This window comes from Cervus canadensis, chromosome 27, assembly GCF_019320065.1.
Source record: "Cervus canadensis isolate Bull #8, Minnesota chromosome 27, ASM1932006v1, whole genome shotgun sequence".
NCBI classification, from domain to species: Eukaryota; Metazoa; Chordata; class Mammalia; order Artiodactyla; family Cervidae; genus Cervus; species Cervus canadensis.
In genome coordinates, this window is record NC_057412.1 from 41,990,230 (window position 1) to 42,003,783 (window position 13,554).

The following is a 13,554-nucleotide window of genomic DNA, read 5'->3' on the forward strand; positions in this document are numbered from 1 at the left end:
GGGAAGAGAAAAACAAGTGGCCCAAAGGGTCATTTGTCTCAGTCAACCAAGATCCCTAAAACAAAGAAGCCTTGGGGGCAGGGGAAGAGCATGGCTCTTTACATCTCATCATGTGAATGTCTTGACAATCAAAGTTGAAGTCAGACACTTGCATTACAAAAGAGAAAATACAACTCTTGGGGCTTACACTGCAGAAGATTACAGGTAGTTACCATACACTCTGTCTTGATGTATGCATGGCCTCCCCTCTCATTATCATCACTCACTGGAATGGCACTTCTTTTTAAATTTTAACCAAGGCTGAACCTACACTGACACATCATAATCACCCAAGGTCCATAGTTTACTTTAGGATTCACTCTTCAGTTCAGTTCAGTCGCTCGTGTCTGACTCTGCAACCCCATGGACTGCAGCACACCAGGCCTCTCTGTCCATCACCAGCTCCTGGAGCTTACTCAAACTGATGTCCACTGAGTCAGTGATGCCATCCAACCATCTCATCCTCTATCGTCCCCTTCTCCTCCTACCTTCAATCTTTCCCAGCATCAGGATCTTTTCAAATGAGTCAGTTCTTCACATCAGGTGGCCAAAGTATTGGAGTTTCACCTTCAGCATCAGTCCTTCCAATGAATATTTAGGACTGATTGCCTTTAGGATGGACTGGTTGGATCTCCTTGCAGTCCAAGGGACTCTCAAGAGTCTTCTCCAACACCACACTTCAAAAGCATCAATTCTTTGGTGCTCAATTTTCTTTATAGTCCAACTCTCACATCCATACGTGACTACTGGAAAAATAGTTTTGACTAGTGGACCTTTGTTGGCAAAGTAATGTCTCTGCTTTATAATATGCTGTCTAGGTTGGTCACAGCTTTTCTTCCAAGGAGCAAGGGTCTTTGAATTTCATGGCTGTAGTCACCATCTGCAGTGATTTTGGAGCCCCCCAAAATAAAGTCTGTCACTGTTTCCATTGTTTCCCCATCTATTTGCCATGAAGTGATGGGACCAGATGCCATGATCTGGTCCCAATTTTCTGAATGTTGAGTTTTAAGCCAACATTTTCACTCTCTTATTTCACTTTCATCAAGAGGCTCTTTAGTTCTTCACTTTCTGCCATAAGGGTGGTGTCATCTGCATATATGAGGTTATTGATATTTCTCCCGACCATCTTGATTCTAGCTTGTGCTTCCTCCAGCCCAGCGATTCTCATGATGGACTCTACATAAAAGTTAAATAAGCAGGGTGACAAAATACAGCTTTGTTGTATTCCTTTCCCAATTTGGAACTGGTCTGTTCCATGTCCAGTTCTAACTGTTGCTTCCTGACCTGCATACAGATTTCTCAGGAGGCAGGTCACGTGGTCTGGTATTCCCATCTCTTTAAGAATTTTCCACAGTTTGTTGTGATCCACACAGTCAAAGGCTTTGGTGTAGTCAATAAAGCAGAAATAGATGTTTTCTGGAACTCTCTTGTTTTTTCAATGATCCAGCGGATATTGGCAATTTGATCTCTGGTTCCTCTGCCTTTTCTAAATCCAGCTTGAGCATCTGGAAGTTCACAGTTCACGTACTGTTGAAGCCTGGCTTGGAGAATTTTGAGCATTACTTTACTAGCGTGTGAGATGAGTGCAGTTGTGCGGTAGTTTGAGCATTCTTTGGCCTTGCCTTTCTTTGGAATTGGAATGAAAACTGACCTTTTCCAGTCCTGTGGCCACTGCTGAGTTTTCCAAATTTGCTGGTATATTGAGTGCAGCACTTTCACAGCATCATCTTTGAGGATTTGAAATAGCTCAACTGGAATTCCATCACCTCCACTAGCTTTGTTCATGGTGATGCTTTCTAAGGCCCACCTGACTTCACATTCCAGGATGTCTGGCTCTAGGTGACATCCATCATGATTATCTGGGTCATGAAGATCTTTTTTGTATAGTTCTTCTGTGTATTCTTGCCACCTCTTCTTAATATCTTCTGGATTCACTCCTTATGTTATACATTCTATCAGTTTGGACAAATGTATAAGGATGTCTGCCAATCATTATAATTTCAGCTAGAGTATTTTTCCTTACTTAAAAAATCCTGTCTGCTCTGTCTGGCTTTTTTTTTTTGGTTTTTGATTCCTTCTTGGGGTTTTCACCTCTTTCTTTACCTTGCCCATTATTTCTTGCACGTTGTTTGCTTTTTCCATTAGAGCCCCTTAGCATATTAATCATAGTTGTTTCAAATTCATGGTCTGATAATTCCAACATTCTTGCCATTTTTCAGTCTGGTTCTGATGCTTGATCTGTGTTTTCACACTGTGTTTTTTTTTTTTCCTTTTAGTATGTCTTGTAATTTTTTTGCTGAAAGCTGGATAGGAGGTACTGCCTAAAAGGAACTCCAGTAAACAGACTCTTCATGATGTGGAGATGAAATGTGGGGGAGGTGAAGCATCTTATAATCCTGTGATCTTCAGTCCTTTAATGAGTCTGTGAACTTCAGAGCTGCTTCTTAGTCTCAGCCCCCCACCCCCCCACCAACTCTTAAATTGGATGGAATGTTTAGAATGGACTGGTGTTGGGTATGTCCTTTACCTCAGTTTGGTTAGGCTCTGATAAAACCCCAGTAGGTTAGGCTCTGGTAAAATAGTTTTTCTTGGGGGCAGGCCTTGTTAAAAAAAAAAAGAATAGAATCCTCTGACATCTAGTAGTTCCCCATCCACAGTGTCACCTTCTGTGGTTTCAGTTACCCCTGGTTAACTGTGATCCGAAAATATTAAATGGAAGAATTCCAGAAATAAACAACTTACCCATTTGAAATTGTGCTGAGCTGCATGATAAGCTCTTGTGCCGTCCTGCTCTCTCCCACCCAGCATCCTCAACCACTGACATCATCCTGGCTGAGTACAGGATCACCTGAAGCAGATGACCCTGCTTCTGACATTATTACCGTCAGAAGGTCAGTAGTAGCCTGACGCTGCGTCTCGCTGCTTTTGTCCTTCACCTTGCCTCCTCTCATCACATAGGGATTTTAACCTTTTACCTCATCATGAGAAGATGGAAAAGTACACCACGATTGGATATTTTGAGAGAGAGAGAGAAACCACATTCATGTAACATTTTTTTTTTCCCCTGGGTGATGATTTTTTTTTAAAATTTTTTTTCATTTATTTTTATTAGTTGGAGGCTAATTACTTCACAACATTGCAGTGGGTTTTGTCATACATTGACATGAATCAGCCATGGAGTTACATGTGTTCCCCATCCCGATCCCCCCTCCCACCTCCCTCTCCACCCGATTCCTCTGGGTCTTCCCAGTGCACCAGGCCCGAGCACTTGTCTCATGCATCCCACCTGGGCTGGTGATCTGTTTCCCTATAGATAATATACATGCTATTCTCTCGAAACATCCCACCCTCGCCTTCTCCCACAGAGTCCAAAAGTCTGTTCAGTACACCTGTGTCTCTTTTTCTGTTTTGCATATAGGGTTATCATTACCATCTTTCTAAATTCCATATATATGTGTTAGTATGCTGTAATGATCTTTGTCTTTCTGGCTTACTTCACTCTGTATAATGGGCTTCAGTTTCATCCATCTCATTAGAACTGATTCAAATGAATTCTTTTTAATGGCTGAGTAATATTCCATGGTGTATATGTACCACAGCTTCCTTATCCATTCATCTGCTGATGGGCATCTAGGTTGCTTCCATGTCCTGGCTATTATAAACAGTGCTGCGATGAACATTGGGGTGCACGTGTCTCTTTCAGATCTGGTTTCCTCAGTGTGTATGCCCAGAAGTGGGATTGCTGGGTCATATGGCAGTTCTATTTCCAGTTTTTTAAGAAGTCTCCACACTGTTTTCCATAGTGGCTGTACTAGTTTGCATTCCCACCAACAGTGTAAGAGGGTTCCCTTTTCTCCACACCCTCTCCAGCATTTATTGCTTGTAGACTTTTGGATAGCAGCCATCCTGACTGGCGTGTAATGGTACCTCATTGTGGTTTTGATTTGCATTTCTCTGATAATGAGTGATGTTGAGCATCTTTTCATGTGTTTGTTAGCCATCTGTATGTCTTCTTTGGAGAAATGTCTGTTTAGTTCTCTGGCCCATGTTTTGATTGGGTCATTTATTTTTCTGGGATTGAGCTGCAGGAGTTGCTTGTATATTTTTGAGATTAATCCTTTGTCTGTTTCTTCATTTGCTATTATTTTCTCCCAATCTGAGGGCTGTCTTTTCACCTTACTTATAGTTTCCTTTGTAGTGCAAAAGCTTTTAAGTTTCATTAGGTCCCATTTGTTTAGTTTTGCTTTTATTTCCAATATTCTGGGAGGTGGGTCATAGAGGATCTTGCTGTGATTTATGTCAGAGAGTGTTTTGCCTATGTTCTCCTCTAGGAGTTTTATAGTTTCTGGTCTTACATTTAGATCTTTAATCCATTTTGAGTTTATTTTTGTGTATGGTGTTAGAAAGTGTTCTAGTTTCATTCTTTTACAAGTGGTTGACCAGTTTTCCCAGCACCACTTGTTAAAGAGGTTGTCTTTTTTCCATTGTATATCCTTGCCTCCTTTGTCAAAGATAAGGTGTCCATAGGTTTGTGGATTTATCTCTGGGCTTTCTATTCTGTTCCATTGATCTATATTTCTGTCTTTGTGCCAGTACCATACTGTCTTGATGACTGTGGCTTTGTAGTAGAGTCTGAAGTCAGGCAGGTTGATTCCTCCAGTTCCATTCTTCTTTCTCAAGATTACTTTGGCTATTCGAGGTTTTTTGTATTTCCATACAAATTGTGAAATTCTTTGGTCTAGTTCTGTGAAAAATACTTGATAGGGATTGCATTGAATCTATAGATTGCTTTGGGTAGAATAGCCATTTTGACAATATTGATTCTTCCAATCCATGAACACGGTATGTTTCTCCATCTGTTTGTGTCCTCTTTGATTTCTTTCATCAGTGTTTTATAGTTTTCTATGTATAGGTCTTTTGTTTCTTTAGGTAGATATACTCCTAAGTATTTTATTCTTTTTGTTGCAATGGTGAATGGTATTGTTTCCTTAATTTCTCTTTCTGTTTTTCATTGTTAGTATATAGGAATGCAAGGGATTTCTGTGTGTTAATTTTATATCCTGCAACTTTACTATATTCATTGATTAGCTCTAGTAATTTTCTGGTAGAGTCTTTAGGGTTTTCTATGTAGAGGATCATGTCATCTGCAAACAGTGAGAGTTTCACTTCTTCTTTTCCTATCTGGATTCCTTTTACTTCTTTTTCTGCTCTGATTGCTGTGGCCAACACTTCCAACACTATGTTGAATAGTAGTGGTGAGAGTGGGCACCCTTGTCTTGTTCCTGATTTCAGGGGAAATGCTTTCAATTTTTCACCATTGAGGATGATGCTTGCTGTGGGTTTGTCATATATAGCTTTTATTATGTTGAGGTATGTTCCTTCTATTCCTGCTTTCTGGAGAGAGAGTTTTAATCATAAATGAGTGTTGAATTTGTCAAAGGCTTTTCTCTGCATCTATTGAGATAATCATATGGTTTTTATCTTTTCAATTTGTTAATGTGGTGTATTACATTGATTGATTTGCGGATATTAAAGAATCCTTGCATTCCTGGGATAAAGCCCACTTGGTCATGGTATATGATTTTTTTAATATGTTGTTGGATTCTGTTTGCTAGAATTTTGTTAAGGATTTTGCATCTATGTTCATCAGTGATATTGGCCTGTAGTTTTCCTTTTTTTGTGGCATCTTTGTCTGGTTTTGGAATTAGGGTGATGGTGGCCTCATAGAATGAGTTTGGAAGTTTACCTTCTTCTGCAATTTTCTGGAAGAGTTTGAGTAAGATAGGTGTTAGCTCTTCTCTAAATTTTTGGTAGAATTCAGCTGTGAAGCCATCTGGTCCTGGGCTTTTTTTGCTGGAAGATTTCTGATTACAGTTTCTGATTTCCTTGCTTGTGATGGCTCTGTTAAGATCTTCTTTTCTTCTGGTTCAGTTTTGGAAAGTTATACTTTTCTAAGAATTTGTCATTTCATCCAAGTTGTCCATTTTATTGGCATAGAGCTGCTGGTAGTAGTCTCTTATGATCCTTTGTATTTCAGTGTTGTCTGTTGTGATCTCTCCATTTTCATTTCTAATTTTGTTAATTTGGTTCTTCTCTCTTTGTTTCTTAATGAGTCTTGCTAATGGTTTGTCAATTTTGTTTATTTTTTCAAAAAACCAGCTTTTAGCTTTGTTGATTTTTGCTATGGTCTCTTTAGTTTCTTTTGCATTTATTTCTGCCCTAATTTTTAAGATTTCTTTCCTTCTGCTAACCCTGGGGTTCTTCATTTCTTCCTTCTCTAATTGCTTTAGGTGTAGAGTTAGGTTATTTATTTGGCTTTTTTCTTGTTTCTTGATGTAAGCCTGTAATGCTATGAACCTTCCCCTTAGCACTGCTTTTACAGTGTCCCATAGGTTTTGGGTTGTTGTGTTTTCATTTTCATTCATTTCTATACATATTTTGATTTCTTTTTTGATTTCTTCTATGATTTGTTGGTTATTCAGAAGCGTGTTATTTAGCCTCCATATGTTTGAATTTTTAACAATTTTTTTCCTGTAATTGAGATCTAATCTTACTGCACTGTGGTCAGAAAAGATGACTGGAATGATTTCAATTTTTTTGAATTTTCCAAGACCAGATTTATGGCCCAGGATGTGATCTATTCTGGAGAAGGTTCCGTGTGCACTTGAGAAAAAGGTGAAGTTGATTGTTTTGGGGTGAAATGTCCTATAGATATCAATTAGGTCTAACTGGTCCATTGCGTCATTTAAAGTTTGTGTTTCCTTGTTAATTTTCTGTTTAGTTGATCTATCCATAGTTGTGAGTGGGGTATTAAAGTCTCCCACTATTATTGTGTTACTATTAATTTCCTCTTTCATACTCGTTAGCGTTTGCTGTACATATTGTGGTGCTCCTATGTTGGGTGCATATATATTTATAATTGTTATATCTTCTTCTTTGGATTGATCCTTTGATCATTATGTAGTGTCCTTCTTTGTCTCTTTTCACATCCTTTATTTGAAAGTCTATTTTATCTGATATGAGTATGGCGACTCCTGCTTTCTTTTGTTCTCCATTTGCGTGAAATATTTTTTTCCAGCCCTTCACTTTTAGTCTGTATGTGTCTCTTGTTTTGAGGTGAGTCTCTTGTAGACAGCATATATAGGGGTCTTGTTTTTGTATCCATTCAGCCAATCTTTGTCTTTTGGTTGGGGCATTCAACCCATTTACATTTAAGGTAATTGTTGATAGGTGTGGTCCCATTGCCATTTACTTTGCTGTTTTGGGTTCACGTTTATACAACCTTTCTGTGTTTCCTGTCTAGAGAAGATCCTTTAGCATTTGTTGAAGAGCTGGTTTGGTGGTGCTGAATTCTCTCAGCTTTTGCTTGTCTGTAAAGCTTTTGAATTCTCCTTCATATCTGAATGAGATCCTTGCTGGGTACAGTAATCTAGGTTGTAGGTTATTTTCTTTCATTACTTTCAGTATGTCCTGCCATTCCCTTCTGGCCTGGAGGGTTTCTATTGATAGATCAGCTGTTATCCTTATGGGAATCCCTTTGTGTGTTATTTGTTGTTTCTCCCTTGCTGCTTTTAATATTTGTTCTTTGTGTTTGATCTTTGTTAGTTTGATTAATATGTGTCTTGGGGTGTTTCGCCTTGGGTTTATCCTGTTTGGGACTCTCTGGGTTTCTTGGACTTGGGTGGCTATTTCCTTCCCCATTTTAGGGAAGTTTTCAGCTATTATCTCCTCGAGTATTTTCTCATGGCCTTTCTTTTTGTCTTCTTCTTCTGGGACTCCTATGATTCGAATGTTGGGGCATTTCACATTGTCCCAGAGGTCCCTGAGGTTGTCCTCATTTCTTTTGATCCTTTTTTCTTTTTTCCTCTCTGCTTCATTTATTTCCACCGTTTTACCTTCTACCTCACTTATCCTATCTTCTGCCTCCGTATTCTACTCCTGGTTCCCTCCAGAGTGTTTTTGATCTCATTCATTGCATTATTCATTTTTAATTGACTCTTTTTTATTTCTTCTATGTCTTTATTAAACATTTCTTGCATCTTGTCAATCTTTGTCTCCAGGCTATTTATCTGTAACTCCATTTTGTTTTCAAGATTTTGGGTCATTTTTATTATCTTTATTCTAAATTCTTTTTCAGGTAGATTCCCTATCTCCTCCTCTTTTGTTTGACTTGGTGGGCATTTTTCATGTTCCTTTACCTGTTGGGTATTTGTCTGCCTTTTCATCTTGTTTAGATTGCTGTGTCTGGACTGGGCTTTCTGTATTCTGGAGGTCTGTAGTTCCTTTTTATTGTGGAGGTTTTACCCAGTGGGTGGGGTTAGATGATTGGCTTGTCAAGGTTTCCTGGTTAGGGAAGCTTGCGTCAGTGTTCTGGTGCGTGGAACTTGATTTCTTCTCTTTGGAGAGCAATGGAGTGCCCAGTAATGAGTTTTGAGATGGGTCTATGTGTTAGGTGTGACCTTGGGCAGCCTGTATGTTGACGTTTAGGGCTATGTTCCTGCGTTGCTGGAGAATTTGTGTGGTATGTCTCGCTCTAAAACTTATTGGCTCTTGGGTGGTGGTTGGTTTCAGTGTAGGTATGGAGGCTTTTGGACGGTCTCTTATTACTTAAAGTTCCATGTAGTCAGGAGTTTTCTGGTGTTCTCAGGTTTTGGGCTTAAGTCTCCTGCCTCTGGATTTCAGTTTTATTCTTCCAGTAGCCTCAAGACTTCTCCAACTATACAGCACTGATAATAAAACTTCTAGGTTAATGGCGAAAAGATTCTCCCCCGTGAGGGACACCCAGAGAGGTTCACAGAGTTACATGAAGAAGAGGAGAGGGAGGAGGGAGATAGAGATGAGCAGGAGGAGAAAAAGGGGGACTCAAGAGGAGAGAGACAGATCTACGCAGTTGTCTGTTCCCAGAGTGTTCTCCGTAGCCCAGACACCCACAGAGATTCACAGAATTGGATTGGGAAGAGAAGGGGAAAGGAGGAAATAGAGGTGTTCTGAGGTAGAAAACGGAGAGTCAAGATTGGGAGAGAATAATCAACACACTCCTGAATAAAAATGGGAACTGAATATTGGATTCTTAAATGTCCACAATTTATATCATATACTGAAAAACAAAGATTAAAAATCTAGAGCAGAGGTTAGACTCTTAAAAATACTATATTAAAAACAAAAACCAAAACACACACAAAAAATTTTAGAAATATATATGAAGTTCGGTTTAAAAATAGGACTTCTCTTTTTTTTTTTTTTGTAAGGTTATAGTGTAATGAAAATGAAAATTAAAGAGTAGTAGAGGAGTAATAGAGGACTTTAAAAGGAAATAGAGAAAAAGGAAAATAGAAAATAGAAGAGAAACAGGAAAAAAAAAACAAGAAAAACAATTTTTTTTCCTAATTAAAAAAATTGTAAAAATCTATGAAAATGAAAGTTAAGGAGTAATGGGGGAGTAATAGGGAATTTTAAAAGAAAATAAAAGAGAAAAAATAAAAAAGAAAAAAAAAAGGTAAAAATATATCTAGGAATTTCTCTGGAGCTGTTGCGGTCAGTGTGGGTTCGGTTCAGTTTCAGATAGCTCCTCGTTCCAGCTTACACTTCTCGATATCTACAGGCCCCTTCCGGTGTAGTCGGTGTTACCTCCTTTCGAAGACAATGGGTTGCTTTTCTGGGCGCCTGATGACCTCAGCTAGCAATCAGAAGTTGTTTTGTGAAGTTTGCTCTGCGTTCAGTTATTCTTTTGATGAATTTGTAGGAGAGAAAGTGGTCTCCCCGTCCTACTCCTCCGCCATCTTGGCTCCTTCCCCACATTCATGTAACTTTTATTACAGCAAATTATTATAATTATTAGTTTTATAATTATTATTAGTTATCATTGTTCAGAGCTTCCCTAGGGACTCAGATGGTAAAGAATCTGCCTGCCATGTGGGAGACCCAGGTTCAATCCCTGGATTGGGAAGATCTACTGCAGAAGGGAATAGCTACCCACTCTTACTGTGCCTAATTTATAAATTAAGCTTTATCATAGGTATATATGTATAGGAAAAAGCAGTATATACGGAGTTTAGTATGACCCACAGTTTCAGCCATCCATTGGGGAGGCCTTGGACATATCCCCTGAGGATAAAGGAAAACTACTGTACTTCAGAGTGATTCCTTTCCCCCATCTCCTTCTGGAAGCACCAAAGGGATTTTTCTCTGATATTTGCTGTGAAACCCTTATAAAACTGGTGAGCTGTGGTTTTTTTTTTTAAACAATGTCATCCCAATAAAGTTTTTTTTTCCAAGTAAGTTTTATTAAAATTTAAACTGAAGCAGGGATTTATTTGGTTGGCGTAGGGAGATTTGTCATAGCTGTGGTTTCTGTTGTTTGTGTTTTTCTCTGCAGTACTTGGACCACGAGACCGCTTCAGCCACGTTCATAGACAGTGGTGGACAGTTCGTGTCCTCCCAGGTGGTGAGAAGCAGCCGGAATCCTTACTGCGGCTATGAGCGCCAGATCCTGTCCAGCCGGGAGCGCCTGGAGGAGGACTCCTTGTTGGCCGCCCTGCAGTGGCAGGAGCCGGACGTAGGCCCAGTCCCCTTTCTGAAGAGCACCGATCCTTCTTCCAGCTATTTTGTCATCTTGAACTCTGCAGCCTTCTTCAGGGTGGGAAGCCAGCTAGAGGTGCTGGTTCATGTGCAGGATTTTCAAAGAAAGCCCAAGAAATATGGCGGGGACTACCTGCAGGCCAGAATCCACTCCCCTAGGCTCCAGGCAGGGGCCGTGGGCAGAGTGGTGGACTACCAGAACGGGTTTTACAAGGTCTTTTTCACTCTGCTCTGGCCAGGTCAAGTTAAAGTGTCCATATCTCTGGTCCACCCCAGTGAAGGCATCCGAGTTCTTCAGAACCTGCAGGAAAAGAAACCAGATAGGGTCTATTTCAAGAGCCTTTTCCGGTCAGGGAGGATTTCTGAAACTACGGAGTGTAACGTGTGTCTTCCTGGGAGTCTTCCCCTTTGCAACTTCACAGACCTCTACACTGGGGAACCCTGGTTCTGCGTCAAACCAAAGAAGCTCCCTTGCAGCAGCAGAATTAACCATTTCAAAGGCGGATACCTGAAGGGCCTCCTCACTGCTCCAGAGAATGCTTTCTTCCAGAGGTATGTGCTCCTTGTCCTAGGTGGGGATTGAAGAGTCCCTTTCCACTGTCTTTGTCCCACTTAGGAGACTTTCTTATTTTGGTTATGTGCTTCTTACATCTCTCTCAAACTTGGCCCAATTCAGGAGAGGTGGTAAGAAAATAAAGGTTGATATTTTGTGATTAGTATGTTTATTTCAGGGACTTGCCTGGTGGCTCAGATGGTAAGGAATCCGCCTGCAATGCAGGAGACCTGGGTTCAATCCCTGGGTTGGGAAGATCCCTTGGAGAAGAGAATGGCTACCCACTCCAGTATTCTTGCCTGGAGAATCACATGGACAGAGGAGCCTGGCGGGCTACAGTCCATGGGGTTGCAAAGAGACATGACTGAGTGACTAATACACATACACACATATGCTTATTTCAGTTCAAATTAAATACCTTAAATTTTTGTTCTTTTACCTTAACATCTTTTGCTTCAGAACTACATAGCATGTCTGTAGCTGTATAAGCAAGATCACTTATTCACAGAACAGATAAAAAAATCATCTAAGAACAGGGCTACTAGAGGTCTTAACAGTCAAGCTAACATTTTAGCTTCATGTCTCAGAAACTGAAAAAAGTCTTAAGTGTCACATTATTTGTTATTAAAATCATATAAACATTTATTGATAGGAAAAGGTAGGAATATGGTAACATTGCTGGATTGATTTAATGATAAGCATGAAGATTGAAGGCAGGAGGAGAAAGGGATGACCTAGGATGAGACATTTGGATGGCATCACCGACTCAATGGACATGAGTTTGAGCAAGTTCCAGGAGTCGGTGATGAACAGGGAAGCCTGGTGTGCTGCAGTCCATGGGGTCAAAAAGAGCTGGACATGACTGAACTACTGAACTGAACTGAACTGATGGGAAACCAGGAATATCACAGCGAATTGTATTTTTCAAGGTAATAGCTATTGAAATTTTTGCATTATTGAGCGCATATTCCTATTTTTGAACATAGGTATGAAACTTTTTCAGTATAATGATCAATATATGGCATAATATGCAGAAGGAAGTATATAGAACCAGTATGGGGTAAAATTTCCATTTTCTTCAACATTACATGCGTGTGTGTGTGCATGCTCTGTCGCCTCAGTCGTGTCCGACTCTTTGCGACCCTATAGACAGGACTGTAGCCCCCCAGGCTCCTCTGTCCATGGGATTCTCCAGGCAAGAATACTGGAGTGCGTTGCCATGCCCTCCTTCAGGAGATCTTCCCGACCCAGGGATCGAACTTGAGTCTCTTACGTCTCCTGCATTGACAGGCTGGTTCTTTATCACTAGTGCCTAAAATAAAATAACATTCCTAAGAAATAAAAAAGGTAGAAAAATTGCATAGTCAGAAAGTATAATTATTTGAAAGAATGTAAACTGCTTTTTATTTTTAAATGATATATATACTTTAAAAATATTCCCTTGTAGAGGTGGTTGTTGTTGTTTTAGTTGCTAAGTGGTATCCATCTATTTTGTGACCCCGTGAACTGTAGCCTGCCAGGTTCCTCTGTCCATGGGACTCTAGGCAAGAATACTGGAGTTGATTGCCATGCCCTCCGGGGGATCTTCCCGACCAGGAATCAAACCCACATCTCCTGTATCTCCTGCATTGGCAGGCAGATTCTTTACCACTGAGCCACCTGGGAAGTCCATGTAGTCTGTAGCAGCTTCAAAAATAAAGTTCTGATTTTTTGTTTTTCCCACGGTCAGGTTTTGGTGGCAGAAGTTTAAATACATTATTTGCTAGACCCATGCCATGCTTTCAGAAGCCCAGCAGAGGGCGCACTGCTCCCGGTATATTTACTGTACTAGTCTTCCTAGGGTTTTTTTGTGTGTGTGTGTGTAGCTCAGTACAAAAGGTCTTTGGTTTTATTTTTTAATTAGGCACATTATTTATCAATAGGAGTGGTAAGGAACCCACCCACTAACGCAGGAGACATAAGAGATGTAGGTTTGATCCCTGGGTTGGGAACATCTCCTGAAGGAGGATGTGACAACCCACTCCAGTATTCTTGCCGGGAGAATCCCATGGAAGGAGGAGCCTGGTGGGCTACAGTTTATAGAATTGCACAGAGTCAGACTTAGCATTTACACACACCATGAGCAGATTATTTTATTTCTGTGTACTTTTTGCCTCTGTATAAAGAGTGTCCAGTTACCCCCTTTTAGGAGCATGTTGTCAATCTACCTAGGGGCTTAGCAGAGTGGAAGAAGCATAGCTTGTAATTTACTGAAATGTCATGTGGAAAAAAAGTGGGGAAGAGTTTAGAGAACTAAGTTAGTGTAAAAATTTTCTAATGTTCCTAACACCAAATCCTGTTATTAAAACCAGAAAACACCCGTGAATCCAGAAGGATAAAATAAT

General features: G+C 40.1%; 1 protein-coding gene across 5 annotated transcripts in view; it reads left to right on the forward strand.

Moving 5' to 3' along the window:
• The window catches only part of NXPE3 (neurexophilin and PC-esterase domain family member 3), a 59,636-nt gene that overhangs the window by 28,186 nt on the left and 17,896 nt on the right, over positions 1 to 13,554 (forward strand). For all 5 annotated transcript variants that reach the window (XM_043448858.1, XM_043448856.1, XM_043448859.1 and 2 more), the window contains one exon: positions 10,415 to 11,169. In XM_043448858.1, coding sequence (XP_043304793.1) covers positions 10,415 to 11,169 — 755 coding nt within the window. The remainder of the gene's footprint in view (positions 1 to 10,414; positions 11,170 to 13,554) is intronic.